The sequence below is a fragment of the Channa argus genome, chromosome 17 (assembly GCF_033026475.1).
Source record: "Channa argus isolate prfri chromosome 17, Channa argus male v1.0, whole genome shotgun sequence".
Classification (NCBI taxonomy): Eukaryota; Metazoa; Chordata; class Actinopteri; order Anabantiformes; family Channidae; genus Channa; species Channa argus.
Genome location: NC_090213.1, coordinates 1,943,109 through 1,967,377, shown reverse-complemented (window position 1 = coordinate 1,967,377; position 24,269 = coordinate 1,943,109). Strand labels below are relative to the sequence as shown.

The window sequence follows — 24,269 nt, the reverse complement described above, 5'->3', positions numbered from 1 at the left end:
TGTTTTTGATTAAAAAAAAAACAAAAAAAAAAACATAGTAGAAAAATCCTGAACTTTCACCCCTTTATGTACCTGAGTGGGGAGTTTCTTTATCTTCCTCACTGCTCCCGCTTTCTTTCTTTTTCTTATTCTCTCCATCCTCCTCTTCACGTTCACTCTCGCTGCTGCTGCTGCTGCTGCTGCTACTACCGTCATCCCGATCATCACACGTGTTCTGTTCACTTTCAGTCACAGTGTTTCTTTCAGGCTGGGTTTGGTTTTCGGGAGCAGCTACAGGTTCATCGGACGATGGCAACGTCGTCTCTTCAGCCGTATCTTTTTCTGTAACCTTGCCGTCCACTTGCTGCCTCTTCCACATCTTGGCCATGGCCAGCAGCTTGAGGTTGGGCTGGTTGGCCGCGTCCTCTGGGAAGATGTAGTCGTAGTACTCCTCCCAGCCTGCATCCGACTGAAGGCAGGAGCAAAAACTGATTAGTACCATGGCTGTGATTATGTTATTTATTTTCAGCAGATAATCTGTGGCCGTTTCAGATAATGGGTCTATAAATTGTCACTTTAGCTTAGCAACAGAAAACAGAAGTCGAGCCAGAAAAGTGTTTAGCTTCCATAAATAAGAAACAAGTGACAACAGTCAGTCAGTCTCTCTCTCAAACTTAGAATGAGACTCAGATTAGAATGAGACTCAAAGTCAATGTACTTTGTAGTTATGATTTATACATATGAAGGAAGCACAGATTTGCTAATTGTCTGTTTAGATTAATATCGCTTTTCAGGTGGAGCAAGTTTATTTTAAGTTGATGCATTTTTAGAAAACTCCACAATAATCTAATGACTAAGCAACAGAGTTTATCCTTTAAACCCAATTAGCGAATGAAGAACGAGGCGTTAACTTGTCAATTATTACATCTTAAGCTCTGCTACCTCCAGCTCTGCCTCCTGTCTTTTCTTCAGTGCCACTGTCTCTAAGCTGAACAACATCTCTGGTCTCACCACCGTCTTGAACACCTTTCATTCTCGCTGAGACTCTTATCACACAACAGACCTGACACTTTTCTCCACTAGTTCCAACCTGCTTGTACTCGTCTCTTCACCTGTTTTCCACACTCTCCGTACTAACTCCGGCACCTTCTTCATCTCTGCTCCCTGTAACCTCACTGTTCCACCTGGGTCCTTCTCATTGACACACATGTATTCTGTTTGGTGCAGCTAACTTTCATGCCTCTGCTTTCCACAGCAGACCTCCACTTCTCTAGATTTTCCTCCACCTGCTCCCTGCTCTTGCTACAGATCATAACGTCATCTGCAAACATCAGAGTCCACGGAGATTCCCGCCTAACCTCATCTGTCAGTCTGTCCATCACCAGAGCAAACAAGAAAGGGCTCAGAGCTGATCCTTGATGCAGACCCACCTCCACCCTGAACTCATATCACACCTACAGCTCATCTCACCACAGTCTTACAGCTCTCATACATGTCCTGCATCACTATCATACTTCTCTGCCACTCCAGACGTCCTTTTCGCAACTAAATTATGAAAACTGTGATTATACTTTTAAATAATTCATAAAATTTAGAGGGCAGTTACACAACTGCAAAACATCCTCAAAGTAGTGTCCTCCATTCGGTGTATGTTCAGTACAACATTAAACCCAAATCTTACCCCGTCCTCAGCTGTCAGCTTCCTCCTCTTCTTCACTTTCTCTGGCAGCAGCTCCCTGACTCTCTCCCTGGTGATGTCGGTGCCAAACTCCTTTTCAAAGTCTCTCCAGGACTCGAGCAGCATCAGCCGCTCCTCCTTCTCCTCGCAGTTTCTCATGCTCTTGTTGGCATCCTCGTAGATCTGCCGGGAATTCTGCAGCCGGTCGGGGCTTTCGATCGACAGCTCGAACTTGGCGTAGCTGATCCAAACCTGCAGGAGATGAAGAGGAGGGTGATTAGAGTTCAGCTGGGGTCACTTTCAAGGCACATTTAAACCAGCCTGTCAGTGGTTCTTATTATTGTCTGAATTTGATCAAAAATAATTTCTAGAGTAGACAAGTCCGCCCAGCTCTGCCATATTTCTGTTAGGACACAATTATGTTTTGTAATGTTGAATTTAACAGAACTCTAAACAACAATGTTTGCTTTAGAAAACATTATGTCATGTCTACAACTTCATGAGTGCAGTTTTCACCTTGACATGCTGGGTGCGCTGCAGCAACCGCTTGTAAAGGTTTCTGGTGTTTTCATACTCCTCCTGCTCAATCTCAAAGTCAATGTAGGACTTCCACATCACCTAAGAGACAAACAGACCCAAATTAAAGAAATGAGTAGATGAATCTCATCAGTATGAATGCTAACTAAGTCAATTTCAGTCATTAAGTGAATAAATACATAAATAAAATGAATAAATTCCCCTGAACCCCATATTTGGTCATGTTGGCGGAAACAAAATGCTGCATTTCCAGATTTGATAGTCAAATGAATATGCAGCAACTAAAGGGGCCGTGCATTAAATCTATGACTCTGAAAAAGACTGCAACAAATACCTCGGGCATGTCGAGTTGTGGCTGTCCGATGGCAAGTTCGAAGATGCCGCGGGCTCTGTCGATGTCCCCCAGGATCGTCTCCAGCTCTGCAAACTTGATCCAGGCATTGCAATTCACCGGACTAAACTCCAGGTATTTTTCATACAGCTTCCTGCAGCGGTCAAACTCACGTAGCTGAAGCTCTAGCTCAATGTAGCCCTTCAGCAGTTTGTTCTTTGGGCATTTACCGATCGCTGTGCCCTGAGAAAAAAATGTTGATGTTAATATCACAGACAGACTGAGCACATCTATAAGCAATGAATTCGTTTTGTCAATTATAATGACGGTTGCGTCAACTGTATCTTGTTTGTGGTTTGTTTATTGTGATGAGTGTTTTTATGGTACCTCTTGACCACATCTCTAAAATATTTTAATATCAGTGAGACTTTTAGCTTGTTAAATAAGACTAATGTAGATGTAAAACACCTAATATTAGAACCGGTGGACCTCTAATACTATAGATTATTGTAAATCTATATTCAGATATTTTAGTTTGTATTGTTCTAAATAAACATTTTTGTATGTTTTACCATAATCTTCCGGGCTCCCTGGAGGTTCTTCTGTCGGATCTCAAACTTAGCGCTGAGCAGCCAAATCTTAGCAAATGTGAACTGAAATGAAAACATACAAAGATTCAATGAGAACAAAGATTCTCATTGACAAATAACAGTGCCAAGACTTTTCTGCATCAGCATTTTGTTAAAGTACAGTAATGAATGAAGCCTCATTTTAAGAAAATAAACATTTTAAAAATTACCTTTTTGTGAGGGATGAGCTCCAGACAGGTGTGGTACACCTGCCTTGTTCTCTCTGGATCCTGGCAGGGAAATACAGTAAACAGCTTGTTACTGGTATTTGATTCAAACTGAGAGGCATCTTAAAAAATAGGACTATTTCTACATTAAATAAGGCAGGTTCTGCTTGTTTCTCTAATCACCTCTGTCCCTGGACAGGATGAGTAACTCTCTGAGCAGGTGTCGAAAAGCAGACAAGCAGCTACCCACAGAAAATAAGAAACTTTCCACTCCACACATTACTTATAACGAGCCGACGTTTTCATAGAACAAGCAAAAAACACTATCTGCCTTCAATGCCCCAAGTGTTTTTGTCCAAAGCGTCAGATACTGTACTACTGCCACTAACTGGTCACTGATAAAACAGCATTTCCCAAACACACTAGTTTTGGAAAAGATCAGAGCTAGTGTAGAAGTGTACTATAGATAATGTAGACGCAGTGAGCAGATCACAAAGTTAGTGTAGTTAGTTACTGTCCACAATGTAGAGAATTTATTTTGGATTAATTGAGCAAACAAACCACAAACAACAAATGAGAAGGGACACACAGGGGACTTCACCCACTTCCTTAAAATAATCATCTGTGTCCAATTCCTTTATGTAGTATTTTCTAAAACATTTCTTTTATCTGTTGGTAACAAGCACAAGTTAATTCCAGTTTCTATGTGAACTTTGGAACAACAACAGATTCCTTGTTACTCACTTTAACCTCCAGCTCTTCATACAGTGCGTAGTTGATCCACAGGTAGATGTATCGTCTCCAGTGTCTCTTCTCCTGGATGGGGGGGATGTTGGCGATGGCCCTCTCATAAACCTCTCTGACTGTGTCATAGTCAGCGTCACTCTCCACCAGACGAAGATAATCAAACCATGCATCATAATTGTGTGGGTTTGCCTACATACAAACAAGGAAAACAAGGAATTACACAGTGACAGTGATCAAAACAGGATTTAAAAACTGTGTTTTTCCATTTCCACTATATGACTCATTCCTCCAAAGAACGGTCTCGATACATAGTCTCCACTAAATACTGTTTGTGTAAGGGGATAGGTTTTAATGCCAGTGCTAAGAAAATGTGTCTTTAATTGTTCTCGATTCATTTTTGTGTTTTTTCTAGTTACTATGTTACTTATGTTACATTTTCTGATAATTCCTGTTATTGTCATCTTTCAAATGACATTTGTTTGTTTAGCTATAAACTACATAAACCTCTGCAATATTAAAATACAATAAAAGTCACATATCTTCTAATTCATATGATAATTTCCAGGTCTAACTCTTTAAAGCTACTGATGATTTGTGGTAAAAACCTTGACTTCCTCCTCGTACTGAAACCTCCGTTTGCTGACGATTACGTCCTCAATTCCCCTCCGGTCTCCAAACTTCTTTTCAAACATTGTGTAGTTCTTGAAGAGCTCTTGTGCCTGATGCTTAGGGATTCTGTCCAAGGCGTACTTATAAATCACCCGAACACGTTCAAACTGTAAAAGGAAGAGAAAATTTTTTTTTTTGCTTAAGTACCTGAAAGGAAATGTGGCTTCCTTATAGTCACAGTAAATTATGTAAGAAGAATGTATGGTTAAAAAGACAAACTCCATTCTCAAGGTGATGTCACAATCCAAATATTAATATATTTTACAACTCTCCAGTGCAATAACAAATCAACAACTTTGTCTTTAAGTTTGTGACAGGATGGATTTTTTTTTTTTTTTTTTTTTTTTTTTTTACACAAACCTCTTTCTGCATCTCCTCAAACTTAGCAAAGGCCACAAACAGGTTTTCGTCCATATGTTCATCTCCAAAAAATTCTGCTGCCCTCTCGTACACCTTCCTGCTGTGAGCGATGTAGCCATGCTTCTCTTCAAAACGAGCGTACTTGATCCAGTTCTTCACTTGAGGGTGAACCATGACGAGTGCAGTGGAGTTAAGGAGTTTTCAGAGAACAAACATTATCTCAGTGTTACAAAATACAAGACCTGTCACAAATATCATTTACATGACTTTGTGTTGAGGGATTTGTTTGGTGCTACCAGACACCACCCAGAGACATAAATGTGTTCATGCTTCAAACACACCATGTTATAAAACAAAAGGATATATTTCTCATAAATGGTTCGGGTTTTGTCCACCTCCTTGTAGCGCAGCTCAAAATTGATGTAGGAATGCCAGGCCTGCTCATCGGGCTCCCACTCCATCCAGCGCTCAAACACCTGCCTGCATCCGGCGATGTTCCCCAGCATCTCCTCCATGTAGGTGTACTTGTACCTGACGGAAAGACAAACAGACAAATATTAAACAAAGCAGAAATATCTTTTGAGCCCAGCTGTGAAAAAAGTGAGCTTCAAAAAGCCAAATGGGCCATTTTTACAATTGTTGAGAATTAGGAGCAGATTATGTGGCAAAGATAATGGGTGCACCCTTTAGCCCTACAACATTTAAGGGTGCGGTGTCCTCTACTGTTCGTGTAATACTAGTGCAGTTCTTTGTTGCATATGGCATGAAACTGTGTTTTCCCAGGGGACAGTGTAGAGAGAAAAATTGGTTCTCAACTTCTAAACTAAAAATCAAGTCTTTTCCTTTCGGCTGTTCCCTTCGCCACAGAGAATCATGTGCCTCCATCTAACTGTGTACAAATTGTGGCTATATGTTACAAAGGGAAAGTATATAATGGTCAAAATTATAGTAGTATTAGTACACTAAAAACACTAAGGAGGAGCTTCCACTTGTTTGTTTATCTTGTCTAACTGGCTCAGAATGGATGCCTTTTTCTCCTGCTGCGTTTGAAATACAGATTTACACACTCTCCAGCCATTTCCTAGTAACACCTAAGCTGGCATTGGTGTATTATGTTTAATAAATAAATATCTGCAAACTGCAGTATAATTGATGAGCAGGTAGTTAAAGGTTTGTACCAGAACTGGTTGACGCGTGGGAGAATGGTGATGGCTCTGTCCCAGATGTTGCGAGCATGGTTCACCTGGCGGCTCTTCATCTCCATCTCAGCATACTTCAGCCACAGAGTGATGTTGCGGTGATCGACATCTAGCGCTCGCTCGTAAATGGAACGAGCCCTGAAACCAGATGAAGCAGCATTAAGAGAAACATTTACAATTTCTATATTGTCTAAAGAATTAAGTCTGATTTCCAATGCACAAAAACAATGCCCTAATATTTTCAAGATCACAGATAAAGAAACTACCTCTGGATCTCCTTTAAGCTTTCCTCCCATTGTGCGTATTTAATCCAGTTACTGATGACAGTGCGATTCTTTCTAATGTTGTCCTCAAACCCCTATAAGAAAAAAAACAAAAAATTTCACAAAAAAACAAAACAACAACTTTATCTTCTTTTGTTCCTCGTGCTGGGTTTGTTATTGCTTGAATACAGTGACAAACAAAAGTATCTGGTAACACACAAAGTAACAAACAAGCCCCACAATTCAAATGTTTTTAAAAATTATTTTGAAAACCATGAAGTTACATATGATAGAGAATCTGAACTGTCAACTTAACAGCAAGGCACCCGAGATTTTACAAGTTGTAAGCAAAGTTCTTACCTTCCTCTTCCGTAGTTTGTAATCGTTAAGCTCCTCCTCATCTGTGATCTTCTGTTTTGGTGGTGGTGGCAGAAGTTCAAGCTCCCTCTCTTTGGCTTCCCTGAGCAGCTGCTCAGCAGTGATCTGCACCTCTGCCGGAGCTTTATTTTTTACCTGAAAAACAACAGAAGGTCCTTTATAATAGGGTTCTTCAAGGTTTGATTATAATGTATTAATGTGCTTTATGTTTTCCAATTGAATATCTTCAACTTCTGACACCGTATATAAAGTTTAAGTCAATTTATTTTACTCTTACAAACAACATTCTAACTTTGATTATTAATTTTAGAGTCCACACAAAACTGATATCGAACTAACAAGAGGTGCAAAAAGTACATTCAGTCATTGTGCATTTTCAGTTCCAGCTGCACATGATGGAACTCTGTTCCAGTGACCATCAGAGAACTGACCTCATACAATCTGTTTCAGAAACATTTAATAAACAGGTTCACTAATAGTAAAACACGCCACCAGAAGCATTAAGAGTAATCGTCCTACTACCCGAAGTCATAATAATAACAAAGATTAAAATATCATTATTCCGTGCTCCAGGATTCACAGTAGCTAAGGATGAGGGAACGAAACCCCCCACTATTATATATTTTTGATAAGTGGTTTTTTTCATTGTCAACAATCATCATTGTCAAAATAAATAGGTTAGGATTTATGAAAATGCTGAAACATTGAGTGGCAAATCTCATTTCACAGATCCGTCGTAAGCATACGCTGTTGCTCGAGCTAACGTTACTTTGGTTTCTGTCGGCCCATTGTTGCCTACTAAAACAATACATCTGTGTAAAATACTAAATTATTCGCGTTTGCAGTTATATACGATTTTGACCAAAAGTAAACATATGCGGTTTTACTTCGTCAAACTTTGCCGCTGTCCGTTAGCATTAGCTATATAACTTAGCTAACGTCAGCTCGTGGCCATTATATTTGGTTTTCCTACCTTCGCCACTTTCGGTATCCGCTGTTTACCCGCCGCGGTGGACGCCATTTTGCCACCAGATTTTAACCAAACTACTTTACAGAACTTGGTTTAAATATTTAGACAACAACGAACACAAGTCCAAAAAGGGGAAAACGTTTTATTCACAGCCACCACCCGCCGCCATTACAATACCCAGAATGCCCTGCGAGTTCCCATGAACCCTTTGTGCAGCATTATGTTGCTATGGTAACAGAGTTTGCTAGCTGCCCCAAAGAACATTAGTTTTTTAAGCTAACGTCACGCATAATTTAGCTAACAGCTACCTTATTTAATAGCTTATTAGAAATAAGTCGAGGTAACAGCTGTTGACTAACGTTAAGAAACTGAGTGTGTGTGTTTTTGGAGTATTGTAGTGGTTGACATGATTTTGTGTCTTTCCATTAAAACAGGTGAAGATGAGAAGTGGAAGATCAGCCAGCGGTGAAGAGGAAACTGTGACCGTGAGAAGAAGTGAATCCGCAGATGCTCAAATGATTGACAGCCTCATCACCCCGTCAACAGAAGCGATGTTTGGAAGTGTCAATGTAATTCAGCTACTGTAAGAATAATATTTATTCATTTACATTATACAGTCTGCTATCCTAAAAGTTGTATATCTATTCATAAAGTATAACAACATACCCATGGTCATACTGTACAAAGTTCCCCCATTAATACTCTACATTTGCTTATTCTTCATTCTGTTTGATATAATATTACATTTTTGAACTTTCTATTTGGGTGCGTACTGCTTTCATAGTACTCTGTGCACTGATAATAAAGTAAAGACTAATATAACTAATACGCTGTAGCTCACTTGGTGGGCAGTCGTCGACAGACCACAGTGTCTGTGGTTCGATCCCCGGTCCCAGCTGTATGTTGAAGTGTCTCTGGGCAAGACTATACCCCCAAAAAGCCCATTCCCATCCCCAGCTGAGCAGTGCCGGTCCAAGCCCGGTAGAAATTGGGGAAGGTTGCATCAAGAAGGGCATCCGGCGTAAAAACTGCCAAATCAACATGCGGACAATGATCCGCTGTGGCGACCCTGAACTCGCAGGATAAGCTGAAAGGACAAAAAAAAAAAAATAAATCTAAAATTCTGTTTTAATTTAATAAGTAAATGAAGAAATGCAAGATGCATTTGTGAAATACAGCGAAATACCACGTATCTCATTAGTACAATCATAGTACTGATTACATAATTGTTGCTCAAATGTATTGTCACAGCTAAACATGCCTATTCTGGTTTCTCCTCTCCTGTTTTGTCACACCCAGAGAGAAAGCCAACCTGGCTGTTACCCTTGTCAATGAAAAGGATGACATCCTGGCACATGCTTCCTTCTTTGATCACCCTCTTGGAGATTTGGTGGATCAGGCTCACTGGGAACCTTTCCTGCAGAAACACTTCAGCTCTACAAAATGCACAGTCTGTATTACCGCATGATAATCATTTCAGATGTTACTGCAAAGAGCTACTGAGAAACACGTTGATTTGAAAAAAGCTATAATATATGATATAAAAAGTACAGCTAATTGTTAGATGACAGGAAAATGCCCTTTTTGTCACCCTACAGCCTTTGAACACACTGTTCCTTCACCTTTTTGTGGCACAGCTGAATTTCACTGCAGCAAGTGTTAAGGAGATAATGAGGTATGACAAAAAGGGATATGCTTATTTTAAAGTTGAGTAAGTTTGGGGCAGTTTTTTCAAAAGGGTTCAGCTCCTAGATGTCTTTATGGTACTCTGGTTAGAGATAACTAAATGTAGATTCATAAAAGTTAGCCACTTCTGCTAACTTGGTTATTGTGCATCTTGCTACAGGGCTGTGTTTATAGCCATCACAGAGCTTGAATACATCTGCCTGGTCTGCCGAAACAACAGTAACATAGGTGAACAGTTTTTTCAAATCCATGGTTCATTTTAACTTTCATTTTAAGAGATTAATCCTTGTGACTTCTTTGTGTCCAGAGCCGGCGCTGGCTGAGATGTTTGAGCCTTTGGAGCACCTGACTGACGCTGACCCCCCGTGCATTGCCTTAATCTGCCACAGACACAATCACTGTCCAAGGCTTCATATCCGCCAAGCCAGGTGATTTCTGCAGATCTATCCACTTTAATATTGCATCAGGCCAGACAACAGTCAGTATACTGCATGGACATAGAAGGGGGGGGCGTGGGGTTAAGATGGTGGATAAGGATGCAAACGTTTGTCTTCACCTTCGTCATAAAATGTCATGACTGGAACAATCATAACACTCCAAAAACAACTAACCCTAATTTCCTAGTTAGGCTTCATAGTTAGTTTGAAACTACTTCAGTGACCAGTAAAATAACAACAACAACAAACTTAGAAAGAACTCCAGTTGCCATTATTTAACGTCCTGATAACAGAACATGAACCTCCACAGATGAACTTTAGTGAATGTTTTAGGCCACTTTATTAGGTACTATTGGTATTATTGAGGTCATAGTGGGTGTTGGAGTTGTAAACTATTGCTACAATTGTTTACAACTCCAACACCCACGTTGACCTCAACCATAAACTGGGAATAAAAAGATCACCTTTCTGACAGTTTCAACTTAAAAACTGATAAATTATAACATTGGAAAAGTTGAATTTATGCAGAGCTGCTGTATTGGATTGCATTCGATTTTACAAGTGTACCTAATAAAGTGGCTATTGAGTGTATATATTAAGGCTATGTTAAAGGTATTTTATAGCTAAAATATTAGCAATAATAGCCAATACACACATCTGGTGATTTTATTAATGCTTGTTTGGTGAAAACATCTGTCTTTGGCTCAAATGAGGGTAAATGCTAACACAATAAATGTGCCGAAAAAAAACAAAACTATAATCTAAAAGATTCAAAAAAACCTGTAAGAGCTGCAGATTTCATGATAATTAAGCATTTGTAAATGTTCTAGTGTTATTTGATTCAGCATAGGCTACTCTGCTTATTGTCCACCACAGGGTTGAAGATCATGATGACATTATGTACATATTTGAAGAGCAGACAAGCCTATCATCAGCCATGGACCAGCCGTCCTTCCTGGCTCAGCTCCTTGAGGATCAGAATGAGGAAAATCACTGTGCTGTTTTTGAGGTTTGTACCAGTTTTAAACACAGAATTTTCATTTTCATGTTTTTTTTTTTTTTTGTTAAACATTTTATCCTGACCAGAAACTCATCCGCAGCAGCCGTTAAGCTCATAAACCATCATGACCACGTTTTTTTAGTGCAAGTTATGTGATTTGTGATCCGTGGATTTTCTAATAGTGCAGTAGCATTTCTGTAATGATGCTTTGACTGATTGTGAGAAACCCTGCTGGGGCCTGTTCCCTCAGGACCTTGAAGACGACAGATCTTCTCTCCCCTCCCCTGCAGTAGGGCTGACATGTGTTCATGGCAGCATATGGCAGATACGAGCTGATACTTGGCCAAGACATGCTCTTACTGAACATATTGTGTCCAGACATCTGAAGCATTTTGGGCTTTTTGTCTGAATATGTTCAGCACTCAGAGAACAAACAGAGCAGCATTGTCCCAGAGGGCTATGCGGCCCAGTCTGCCGAATACCCTGATGTAAAATATGTTTTTGTTGTGTTTTCTTCTGGAACATGTTCTGTTACAGAAACAGCAGGTCTTGTTCTTTGTGTCAAGAGGACAGAGGTTTTTTCAATTATTATGTTCTAAAATATTTACAGATGAACTTTAAGTCAACAAAAAGTCAGAAATAAGAATTATATATATATATACACACACACACACACACACATATATACGTATATATGTAAAATAGAAGCTGTTTTTATATGTACAAAAAAAATAACAACTAACTCCACCTGCTGAGAAAAATCCGGTTGATGAGCTTGATGTTTATTATAACAAAACAGAAGCAGAAAAGCGGCATCACTTAGCTAAACCGTGAACTATAAAATGCAGTATAGTAGTAGACTCCTGCATCCTCATCTCAGTGTGACTTTATGTGTTTTCTCCATAGATTGACAGGATGGTCGTTGGCTTCATCAGTGCCACTGCTGATGTTGATTTGAAACAGCTGCAAAACTGCTTTGAGCTCAGTGAATTTATTGATTTGTACAAAATGCAGAAAAAGAAAGACGATGAACCCGCTGTTCCCACAGATGCTAAAGAAGATCAAGAAGAACAAGGACAAACCCAAACATCCCCTTCACAGCAGGTAACTGAATGGCACAAAATGATAAAAAGTGATTGGTTTATTTCCCAAAGCATATCGTCTTCGGAAAAGTGTTGTGCAATTTCATCTTGACTGGTCATCAATTTTATTCACATTACAGCTTTGCATATAGTCTTTAGTCTTGACCTTCTGCGTTGTGATATATTTGTTGCTCCTGTCACTGTCAACTCAGCAGGAGGTCACACAGTCACCTGGAGCAGGAGAGGATTCAAAGAAACTCAGCGTTTTCTGCATTCAGTTTTTCGTTATTAGCAAGAAATATGAAATGAGGTAAGATTTCTTCAATTAAACGATAAAGCTCTCAGTAACTTTCCTAAAACCAATTACAAGATACCAATCAAACAATGACTGAACCCATCAGCTAAAACCTTACTATACTGTATCGTATACAAACTGTAGATCTTATTCCTCTATAACGTAGAGGTCTATCAGTGTCCACAATAATTAAAAACTCAAGATTTATCCACATCTAGTGATGGGTAGATGACGCAGCATGGAGTGCGTCTCACATTTCCCCACCTCTGTTGACACTGCTTTGGTGTATCGCTCAATAGCGACATCTGCTGGATTAGGAAAACATTGCAGGCAACGTGGATCAAGTGTGTGGAGACTGAACTAGGATAATTCCTTCTGACACGTGGAAGCTGATAATAAAGTGCTAACAATGAAGGAGAAACATACACTCAATAGCCACTTTATTAGGTACACCTGCAATCCAATACAGCAGCTCTGCCATGAATTCTAATTTTACAATGTTATAATTTCTCAGTACTTAAGTTATAACTCAGAATGGGGATAATTCTCCCCTCTGTTTATTACTGAGGTCATACTGAGTGGTCAGTGAGTGTATATATTCCAATTAGTTTGAATTAAACCAAAATAATATTATGACTAAAATAGAATGTCAAATGCAGAATGTACAAAAATCACTTTTTCACTTTTTTACAAGTGAAAAACATGTAAAAATCAAGGTGAAACTTTTGTTAATGTCATTTATGATAAATAAGCGCTTGTATACTTGTATGTGAGGGGAAAAGGTAGAGTTTACACATTTCTATCAAGCAAGAGAAGTTTTTGTAGCATGTTGGGACCAAGGCAATTTCATCTCAGCACTGATGATGTGCTCCTTTTATTTAAGACATTATAAATAAAAAGTTAATTCATGTGAAAGAAAATTAGGTGAAGAGTCCTTCAGAAAGGAATTTGAACATAATTAACTCACATGAAAAACTCAGGAAAAGTGGCAACAAGAAAGGGAAACATGTACCTTTTTACTTTTCCTTTCCTTTTTCTTGATGGTTAAATAAACATCAGTGGATAATGTGGAACCAAAAACTAATACACACAAACAGCATCAAACAAAGTCTCCTCTCCTCCCTTCAGCACGAATACAGTCGAAAGTAGTGCTTCCTGATAAACACATTTGGTGGCTCACTTCCTTACGACACAGCAGCTGTATGGGTCACGTCGCGTTTCGCTCTTTGTGCCTGAAACACGCACCAATGCTTCGGTGTTGTTTGACCCATCACTAGCCACATCATTGCAGTGTTTCTTCATTATTGTGAACAAACGCTGCTGTTTCTTTTGATTCATTCCCACATTCACTCACTAAGCGCTGCTCTCAATGATATTAGTCAGCAGCCAAATTCTGGCACCCAGCCCTAAAAATGTACCCCTGCAGCATAATTAATATTTTAAACAATGTGTGTTCCTGGCTCTTGATGAGTTTACTTCCAGCTAAATCATAATTTATAAAGGAAATCCCAAAGTCCCTGTACCAAATTTACAGTTACCTCCCACCACTCCTGTCAGTGTGCTGATTAGATGTGGGGTCATGTGAACAAGCACACGCTGGTCATATCATAATCAATCACCTGGGACCTTTCAGCCATAATGTTTTCCATTTTCAGCTGTTGACCACGTATGACTTTAATAAAAAATAAAAGGGTTTAAAAAAGCCACTTGTCATTTTTACTTTGAGGAATGGGCAGAGAGATGGTACAATGTAGATGCACGGTCAGGGTGAAATTATGATGAAGGCAAGATTTGATAGATTTAAGGTTTAGAAAATAACTGAGGATTGTTTCAGCACTGCAGCCAACGTTTGTTGCAGAAAACCGAGAAGATCTGAAGTCAGACAAGCAGATGCCGTGTTGGCTGCTAAACTACGAATTTAATATTAGCAATGTGAGGACATACAACAAAAGTGAAATGTGCTGGTTGACTTTTTAGGCTGTTTTTAGTTTCACAACCAATCTGATGATCCATTGCTCATTGTGTGGAAAAAACTCGCTATGGTAGGATTTTGATTAGATAGGCAGACGTGCTTCAGCTGTTCAGACTCATCATGTCAACCTGTCCTCCAACTTTATTCCCCTATAAGTCATTTGTCCCTGCACTCTTGAACTTGCAAAAGCTGACACTTCACCCCTTTTGGCATCAAACAATACCTTTGAATTCAGTGGAACCAAAATGGCGGCCAGTTTCACACTTTTTTTTTAATCTAAACACTCGTTTTAAACAACACATTGTTTTTTTTTTTGCTTAGGGTCAAAGCAGACAGAAAGGAGGACATGTGCATCCAAACAAACTTGTGTTGGCATGACTTGTTCTTAATTTCACAAATTCTTATTTTGTACTTGTTATGGAGTTGAGAGATGCTTTTAAACCTTTGAACTTCCTATTGTTCGCCACAGTTGAGCTCAGCTGAACTCCTGAGGATCCAGCTCAATGTTTTATCCAGTCCGATCTGACACGTCCTTCCCGGTGGCAGATTTAACCTGCATAAGCTATTGTTTTGCATTACCTGTCCATCACAGGAATTGATGTTTCTCATATTATGTTCACCATCAAACCGAGAGTTAGTGAGTCTTATAAGACTATAATTATAAGAATATAATTATTTGCTAATTTTTCAAATCTATTTAAACTCCGCTAATATATTGAAACAGTGTCCACGTGTATACGTCCAATCTACAGGTACTCAAACAAAATACTGCAACATGCTTAGTGGTAAAGTGTAAAAGGGAACGGAAACATGGAGAATAAATAAAGGACAGTGGAAAATTTTGCTAATGTACTATAGTTTGTTACTGGTAGCAAAAACATACTTTGTGTAAAGAATTAAAATTCTAGCCTTCACAGATATCAAAAGTCAGATACCACAAATCTGTTTTTTAATTGCAGTGTATTTAAAAAGTTTTGGAATTTTTTTTTTTTTTTTTGAGAGGGTGCTTGTACAGCACTGGTGGCAGCTGTCCAGAGTTACATCAGTCATATGCTGTGTTAAAGCAGGGAGAGTGACTGTTAGTTGGCTCCTGCTGAGCTCCTCTCACCACCGCCTTACCTCCCAGCTGTTGCTGAATATGGATTCGAGTCGCTTCCTGCCGAGAGTGAGCACGTTATTAATGAGAGCTGCGCTTAAAGTGACAGTGAGTTGAAGGCGAGAAGTTGAGCTGGAAGCAGCGGGCAGATTGGACGGCCAGTTGTTCTACCACAGTGATTACCAATTTGGCGTTGATTCTGAAAGTGGCACAGATTCATGTTTTCACTTAACTTGCCCTTTTTCTTCTCTTCCAGATCAGTGGACTTTATTCCATATGTATTCAAAAGTTTCCCTGTGAGTATCATCTTGGCATGTTAGCGTTAGGACACTGGCTGATGATCTCTATTTGCCAGGTTTTTTTTATAAGCTGATTAACACTGAATGTGAATAATCACTGTGATTTGGCCTCAGACATAAGAACTTTTCATCCCATGAATGATAAGATTTTAGTCCCTGTATGTGACAGTAAAATAACTGGATTGCTTTACACATCAGTGGCTTGACATTTAATTTGAAGATCTTAAGACAGTTTACACCCCTTAGAATATTTCAGAATGTTTTACAATATATTGATCATATCCACTCATTGTACAGCATATGTTGAAATTTGCTGTCCGCGTGTCTGTCAGGGCCTGGACATATGCATGATCACCGTGCCGACTCTGTCCCCTGAGATTGCGTTGCTCCAGAGCTTCCTCAGGCTGCCGCCCCGTGCCACCACATCCTTGCTTCACGAACTTTTTATTTTTCTCCCAGCCGGACTGAGGTCAGTCAGGTGTTTCTTACGGTTGTTTCTTACAGATCGCATCAGTACATCACATCAGATCGGTTTTGCTGTTTTTACCAAGACAGCAGGTTTACAGATGTGATATTGCTTATAAGGAAGGTTCAGATACATTTGTGTGTGAAAGTACATTTACAATACCACCTTTGAGTCGTAGTCTGTTGGATCCATTCCGGATATTTTGGACATTTAAAATGGGATCTCACAAGTGTAAAGGGAGACAACTATCTCAGTAACAGGCCCATTTAGATACATACAGGCTCAACACAGCTACATATAGCTGCTGAGATTCAGGCTACTTAAAGTTGCTGTATCTGGGTAAGTGGGAAATTCAGCACTAGGCCTGTCTTACTGTTGTCTAATGTCAGTTATGTTCTAATATAAGGATAAATAGACATAAAAATATGGAAAGCAATCATGCCTAATTTTAATGGCCAACAATCTAAATATCACTACTTGAAAAATCGACACCACTTGAAGTGTAGTAGTTATGCACACACGTAATAATTCCTATGAGATCTTTGCATGACCCTGTCCCTTTCAGTTGTTCGTCATACTAATGGTAGAACTAATGTTCTTGCAGGCCTTTAAAGGTGAGGCCAGCAGTGGCCGCAGACCGGCCAGCAGTCTTTGACCTAGTAAAGGATCTGAGCCTGTCTGAGTCTTTGTTGCAGGACCTGGACCACTTCTATGAAATGCGGAGAGACATGGTCAGTTATTACACACCGATATCAACACACCTGCGTTTCATCATTCATAATTCAAATGTTCTTCATTTTGACTACCCTCTCTTACTTTTATATATCTATACGCATTAATTACCGTTCATAGTTTTTGCTTCTTTGACCATCTTTTTCCTTTACAATGAAGTGACTAATACCAAGACTTACTATTACTAAAAGTGTAATGCGAAGATTTAATTTCTAATTGCCCCTTTTCCTTTAAATAACAATGAAATAATGATTGGTTTGGACCATCACGTATGAGCTGGTATAATGCTGATTATCTTGGAATAACGAGGAATATCACATGTATGCCAGGGAACAGATTGTTGCGAATTCAGTTGAACGGATTTTCCTCTCTGACCGACACCCCAGCTGTCGCTGCTACAGCTCCAAAACTGATAATTACTTCTGAAATGAGAATGCAGCCACTTGATGTGATTTCATGGCACTGGACTCAGCTAGTACAAGAAGGTGGTTTCATCCAGCTCATGTTCAGTTCGATACACATGTAAATTCACATCATTTTGGTTTGTTGTCTTGCTTATCAGGACGGGGTGACGCTGCAGGCCTTTGTGGCTCAGACGAACGGTCAGATTGTGGGAATACTGATCATTAGAGATGAGCAGGTAAGCACAGTTTTCTAGGCCTCAGATGAACCTGAAAGTCAGACGTTCTTTTTTACTTTTAAGGAGAATAAAACATTTATAAGTTATAAACTTCTCCAACATTGTTTTGAATCCATCCAAGTATACTGTGTATTCAGTATCTGCTTTGATTGGTCCATCAATTAGTCAGTGACAAGAAAAAATAAGCAAAAACAGTTTTGATAGGTTTTTCTCATTTCATGCACACAAAATAGTAATGAAATATGATTTAGAGAATAATGTACAATGAAAGTACCTGTTAGTGGCACCTAATCTACTTGCTTTTTGGCTTTATTAAAGCTTTAAAACATTTAGACTAAGTAAAGGACACTTTTTGAAAATACTTGAATTATTACCAGAATTCATTTCAGTATATCTTCTGCACGAGCCTAAAAAACACATTTTTGTAATTTTACCTGACATACGATGTTTTGGAACATTTTTTTGCCTTGACAAAAGTTCCTTTTGGCAAAGTCTTGAGGCTTTTTGAAACTGCTGTGTTTAGTCCAGGCAAATCAGACTTTTCATTTGCATAGCAAAACAGGGAAAATGTATTAAACGTGAAAATGACTTCTTGTCCTCTGTCATACAGTTAATATACAGACAAGTGACATGAATTTGTTTTTGTCAGGACATTGAATACATCCGTGCTCACTACAACATCGAGAACTTCATCTATTTTAGCCATCACTGCTACGAGGAGCACGCTCAGATTCGCCACTTCGTCCTCAAGCCCTACTTCCAGCACTTTACCAAACACTTGTTTAAAGAGGTCCTCCGGCTGTCTCACAGGTCCTGCCTGTACCACAGATTCTACCCTGCCCACCACAGCCAGGAGGTGGGTGCACAGGAACCTTCAGACCCTGACTGGCTCATCATCACTAAAAAATATCAGTGGTCTGTCTCCGACTGCATCTCTCTGCATTTAGATGCATTTTTGAAGATACTTCTAGTTGGTTACACATTGTAGCTTTGCATAAATGTAATATAAGAATGTGAGAGAATTATTGTTTACCATGAGTTAATGTAAATTTCATTTAGATACATTTTTTCTGTTATAGCACCAGGAAATTATGCAAATGTATTTCTGCAAATAGAATGAATCTGCTGCATGTTTTGAGAGTGCAGCTTAAGCTGTGTTCATAGATGCGACGGATTTATTCCTGGAAAAATGTTGTGGTTCCTCAAGCAGGACATTTTTTGCAGAATGTGGCCTTAAGCAGGCTGCTGTCCCCGGGGTCGGGGCAGCAGGTGCCGACTGTGCTGCCAGCTCCACCTCTCCAGCTTATAATAAGACATTTCCTCAACATGTAGAGGCCTCTACTTCCTCTGCTAATTACCTTCCACAAACAAGCACCAGACTGGGAGTTGATGATGTGCAAATAGAATAATGGCAGAAGATAACCAGAGAATTAGCTTTGTTCAAGCCGTGGATGAAGCTATAAGTGATGTTTTCCCGTCTTAATCAGCTCATATTTACGGTGTACACTTCGCATCATCTAACATATTTACCAGAGCTCATCTCTTTGCCTCGGGAGCCCACTCGCTGATGCTCAGAGGTTTTCTCTGAGAGTTCACTGACACTGTGCCCTCTTCTTCCGCTCTCAGAATTCCTGTATCCACCATCTGGATTTTGTCCTCAACTGTGCGGTCCCCATTCGCCCACGCCGCCAGATCATCTACCCACTGGAGGAGCTTGGCATCAACGCCCCGTCCAGGCGGATCACAGAGGAGCAGGTGGGCACATAGAGCAGCTTGCCAGGGAATGCAGATTAGCTGAGGGCTGCTGACAACAGCAGGTCGTTCATATGACCACTAGTCAGTGCTGTTTCAAAAGGTAAAAGCTTAGAGACACAGAATGGGGTTCACACAAGCCGTGGAGTAAAAAGTCCAGCACAGAACGATGTAACAACACTGTGATGGAATGAACATGTTGACATTTTAGTATGTGAACAGTATTTCACATTTGTTTTATGAATTTTAATTGCTGTGCATTAATTAGAGCCACAAATATTTTCTAGATGGTGTCCAAAAACCCAAAACATGTCAGCTTTGATATCTGGGCAAAAAAATAGTAGATTTTAATTAAATCTGTGTTAATGCAGTGAAACTATATAAGTTTAGTTATGCTGCGTGACACCATACTTCTGTCCCTGTATTGCACTTTGCTGGTATTTGAATGTAGAAAAATGTACTCATTTAATTTCTGCTAAAAGACATGGCGAAAACTTTTAATAACTTTTTTTGGGCTTTATGACTGATTGGTAACATGATTGATAGAGTAACATTGAGTAAAAGTTAAAGGTACAAAAGAAGTTAAAGTAACAAAGAGAATTTGAGCACTGAACAAAGTGTCTGCTGAATCGTTTGGAGGGGACTTTCTGTCCCTGTTGAGATGTGATGAAAGCTCAAACATAAGCACTAAAAGACCCAAACACCTCTTCCTTAATAACTGCAAGATAATACAATGAACTGCTTGTAATTACATTAGGGTCCATATTGTGGAGAATGCACAAAGCATTTTTGAAAATGCATCTTCACAATGAATATATTCACTGTGAAGTCTCATCTATCACTGTGAGATGTAACAAGATAGTTGAGAAAAAACCTTCATCATAAATCAACCGGGGTATTTTTGTTTGTTTGTTTAAATTGTACCGTGTTGTGATGGGCTCTTAAATCTTCTGTGCCTGATCTTAAAAGGTGGTTTGACCAATTTTCAACTTGCTTTCTATGGCTTTAGTTTAAGTGCACACTAATGCTTTTAAACCTCCCTGTGACTTTCCTGTAATAAAATATTTCTCTGCTTCTAGCTGAAAAACTCCTCCAGATGACATCACCCGGGAGGAATTTTTCATCGTTTGGATAAATTCACGTGATGTCATCTGGGGGAGCTGTGGGAAAGCAAGTTGACCGTGATCACAGGCTTCATAGTGTGAGCAACAAGATGATGAAACCTGAGCTTAAGATTCCACCAAGTGATGTCACCTGGATGCATTTTCCAGCTCGGCATTTATGCACACGTACTACCCAAACTAGAACCCAGTTTAAAATCAGCGAAGGTGTCCTTTAATGTAGCTGCGATTTATTTTAATGCCCTGTACCTCAAATATTTACCACATGTACAGCAGAGCACTTTAGACCCGAGACATCACTGTGTACACTCACATGTTCATTTCACTCCATCAAACTCAGTCCGCCCACTTCGCCCGGGTAACACGGCAGTCATGTCTTCCTGGCTACCGTGCAGATAAGAGCTTCGCCTCTGAGCTTTGTCTCTCCCTCCTGATGTTAGCCTCAGGATGATTAATCAAATCTAAAGCACCTGTTCCCTCTCTGTCAATACGGAATCATATTACACAGAGCCGTGGTCATTGTGTGTAGGAAAGATGAGGCATCTCCTGTGTGATAAGAGCTGCTGCACCTGCTCCGCTGCACATGCAGATGAGACCAGAGCTTTGTTCCTCTGATTGCTTCATCTGGTTAATTCCTGCAGTATTCACATGGATGCATGTAGGCATTAAATTTGCCTTCAAATGCACAAATATTATATCTTAGGTGTTTTTTCAGTGAAGGGATTTCAGGATACAGCATACTGCATGACACCACACTTGTGTAGGAAAGTTTAATCTGGAACACTTTCATATAAATTGATCTATGTTGGTTGGTCAGTGATGATCAAGTCAAGCTTTTCCATACATTACTGGACCAAAAGCAAAAAGGAAAAACCAAGACCAGAGCATTATATTGATGTATTTATCTAAATTGATGCAGTATGTTAATTTGAACTGCTGCATGTTAGAGCTTTAATTTATACTTGGTGCCTGAAATGGTCCTTGAGTGTTGTTAACTTGTGCCCAACTCTTTTTATAGGTCACAACCTTGAATTTTATTTTAAAACGCAGTATTTTCTTCCGCAGTCGTCATCAATCCAATAGGACATGAAGACCTGGAAATACCTCCAGCTTTACAAGTCTAATGAAAACCTGCTATTTCATCGGGCCAACATATCTTTCGAAAGTGTCTCCTGTACTCATTTACTGAGCATATCTAAACTTTCAAAGAAAGAAAATTTAGTTTTTGCAGGTTAAAATGTATTAATTAACAAAGTAAGAAAAGAAACTAAGAAGTACATTTAGGCAGTAAGTAGAGGATAACTTTGGTCCTTTTATTAAATTAATGCTACTGTCCACTGTCGACTCCAAAATCACCTTACAGTTAAACTTCTGTTATGCATCGCTCCACTTTATGACATACTGTGTTTCTTCATTTCAAAACCTGTGGTCCACATAAATATTGTCCAACCTGATGTCCTCATTTAGAGACGTGGGGCAATGTTTGTAAAATATGTTGACCACGTGAGGTGTTTTTAATACTTTTTGGACAACAACACAGGTGCAACAGATGAATAAGCTATTCCAGGCTGCAGGCTGACAACTAATTAAACGTACCGTAGGTGGAGCGGCTTCATTGTTGGTTTTAGCATCTGTATGGTGATTGTGGACAATACTACTAATTTATATATAGTCAAACCCAGAGACAAAGCATCTCTGTTAATGACATAGATGTTGAGCACACAGGACCTTGTAGAAATTATTTGAATATTACACAAAGGTTAATTCCACCTTCTGGTTTCCCCTTTTCCTTGCGCAATGCTGTTTTCATCCAACAAGGTGCATTGTGGGGTTAATTATAGATGATGAAGAAGCCATTAGCTGCCTCAGATCGCAGGGCGAGGACAAGAGACGCTTGGCGGTGGAGGAATTGGGAAATTAGAGCGCTGTGTTCTGCTAATTCCTGTGGTAGTCTTGTAATTATTGTGTAAACGTGTTCTTTAACCGCTAGGTTGCATGTTTGATCCCTGTGTTTCCATCTCATTAGAATCTGCAGCTGCACTTACTTACATTTTTTTTAGTAGTGTTTATTTATTTAGGAACATATGAATGTTGAGTAATGTCTGAATTTATACACCAACAGTGGTTTAGTGTGGGATGTAAGGACACCAAACACAATAGAATAAAAGGGGCGAATTCTTTGTTTAGATAATAGGACAAAGTTCACAGATTAGTGCTACTGTAATTCATGAAAGGCTGCCATGTTTTTAAATGAAACAAAATTCAACTCATATTGCCACTTGTAATTAATTACTGCTTCCGTAACAGTAATGACAAGGAGGTTGAGGTCCTTTCACTTTCAGCCCAGGACAAATGTGTTTAGCAGCCGTAGAAATTGCACGAAATTCTATTGTCATGTTTTACCGAATACATTTTGAGGGAACGCTATTATTAACAGCTAGTGCTTGCTTCATTCACTGAAGTCACAATTGGACAGAATTGAACAAAAGATTATGTAAAGTGTTTGGTGGGTTATAGATGCATGTAGATAGATGTATTCTTTCATTTTAGGAAAATGTTAGCAGACGTTCTGGAAGTTAGAAATCCACTCCCGATTAAAGTAAAGCCAGTAATTGTCTTGTTTCTCTCTCTCTTTCTTTCTGTCAGGCACCGTTTGCTCTCAGCCTGATCAGCCGAAAGTTAACCATGGAACCAAAGGTCACAGTAAATGCCAGGATTGTTGTGGTGGGGGCATCAGACACAGGTTTATCTTTCCTTGAGGTGCTTTGTTTCTGGTGAGTCTGCCTCAAAATGAAATCTTCACTGTCATTTTTTTCTCTCCCAGATGTTTAGTTGATTGTGTCTAGATTAGTAGCAGCAGTGATAATGTCGCAGTGGCGCCTCTGCTAGATTTAACGTGAACGGATTAACCTGTTAGGGGGGTCCCAGGGGCAAAAATGTGCCCTCTATCCCCTATTAACCCCTCAGCCTCTCACCATCTGTGCAGTGTGTACATAACTTGTTATTGTCACCAAGTTTCCATCGAGGAGTTCACATCGCAGACTGCATCATTTTTCTCTATGCGATTTATGTCCTATTGTTTTTTGTTATGTTAAAATAATGTTAAAATAAATTCATTTAGGATCAAGGTTAAGGTTGTTTTCCCAAACCAGAGGTCCGTGGGTCATTTTGTGTTGTAACCTACAGTAGAAACCAGATGCTAAACTAATACAGCAAATGACACCCAGGTAGAATCAGAAGTGTGGTTATGATTCTGTCACTCAGTGTCTTTATTTCTAATACAAGCAGGTAACAATCATCTGCAAGTGCCAATAAACACAAACAGGTAGGTTCACAGTACATGGAGTAAGAGCACAAACCAGCATCCCATAGAAAGCAATGAAATGATTGTTGAGAAATAAAAGGCAGGTGGCAGGAGGTAGAATAACAAATATTCCCACTATCATGTTTATCATTGATTCAGTGTCTGCAGTGAAATTCTCCCTTGTGTCCCTAGAAACGCTGAACCTGAGGAGAGCTGTCCCACACTGAAGCTTCAATTTTTCATTTATTCGGTGTCTTTTATTCAAGGAATCCAATCTCTGGAAATGTCACTTGACTCTGGGTCGGACGTCTTACATGTTTGCCTTCACCCTCGCTTTGTGAGATTAACTGCTACAGCAAATAAGAAGCAGCACAGAGCTGCTGGTTCAGAACCAGGAGATAGCTGCCAGGCAACCGGCGTTGTTGTTTTGTGCGAGTGAGATCTCACAGCTCACAGAGCTGCTGAGGCTGGCACAGCAGC

The 24,269-nt window shown here is 39.6% G+C and overlaps 2 protein-coding genes across 3 annotated transcripts in view; one reads left to right on the top strand and one right to left on the bottom strand.

Moving 5' to 3' along the window:
• Nucleotides 1-16: 16 nt before the first annotated feature.
• On the bottom strand, nt 17-8,089 carry crnkl1 (crooked neck pre-mRNA splicing factor 1). Its single transcript, XM_067482153.1, has 14 exons — nt 7,911-8,089; nt 6,920-7,072; nt 6,563-6,654; nt 6,276-6,434; nt 5,462-5,628; nt 5,098-5,276; nt 4,674-4,844; nt 4,066-4,257; nt 3,325-3,384; nt 3,098-3,178; nt 2,529-2,768; nt 2,174-2,275; nt 1,661-1,909; nt 17-448 (listed from the first exon to the last, which is right to left on the bottom strand). Exons 1-14 carry the CDS (start codon nt 7,956-7,958, stop codon nt 65-67), a joined length of 2,277 nt encoding a protein of 758 aa, XP_067338254.1. The 5' UTR covers nt 7,959-8,089; the 3' UTR covers nt 17-64.
• Nucleotides 8,090-8,146: 57 nt separating this feature from the next.
• Nucleotides 8,147-24,269, top strand: part of cfap61 (cilia and flagella associated protein 61) — a 33,261-nt gene continuing 17,138 nt past the window's right edge. Inside the window, exons 1-16 of one of the 2 annotated variants that reach the window (XM_067482789.1) lie at nt 8,147-8,247; nt 8,342-8,490; nt 9,207-9,357; nt 9,506-9,582; nt 9,754-9,821; nt 9,901-10,021; nt 10,907-11,039; nt 11,937-12,134; nt 12,328-12,422; nt 15,732-15,771; nt 16,107-16,243; nt 16,845-16,971; nt 17,535-17,612; nt 18,262-18,468; nt 19,239-19,367; nt 23,132-23,259. In XM_067482789.1, the coding sequence (XP_067338890.1) occupies nt 8,348-8,490; nt 9,207-9,357; nt 9,506-9,582; nt 9,754-9,821; nt 9,901-10,021; nt 10,907-11,039; nt 11,937-12,134; nt 12,328-12,422; nt 15,732-15,771; nt 16,107-16,243; nt 16,845-16,971; nt 17,535-17,612; nt 18,262-18,468; nt 19,239-19,367; nt 23,132-23,259 (1,832 nt within the window). In that variant the 5' untranslated portion in view covers nt 8,147-8,247; nt 8,342-8,347. Of the gene's footprint in view, nt 8,248-8,341; nt 8,491-9,206; nt 9,358-9,505; nt 9,583-9,753; nt 9,822-9,900; nt 10,022-10,906; nt 11,040-11,936; nt 12,135-12,324; nt 12,423-15,731; nt 15,772-16,106; nt 16,244-16,844; nt 16,972-17,534; nt 17,613-18,261; nt 18,469-19,238; nt 19,368-23,131; nt 23,260-24,269 lie in introns of both variants that reach the window. The other variant, XM_067482788.1, reaches the window with a different exon arrangement.

Coding starts and splice junctions, on each gene's coding strand:
- crnkl1 (XM_067482153.1), bottom strand. CDS start 7,958: ATGGCGTCCACCGCGGCGGGTAAACAGCGGATACCGAAAGTGGCGAAG. Junction 5,629..6,275: donor CCACGCGTCAACCAGTTCTG/GTACAAACCTTT, acceptor TCTTTCCGTCAG/GTACAAGTACACCTACATGG. Junction 5,277..5,461: donor CCGAACCATTTATGAGAAAT/ATATCCTTTTGT, acceptor ACTCCACTGCAC/TCGTCATGGTTCACCCTCAA.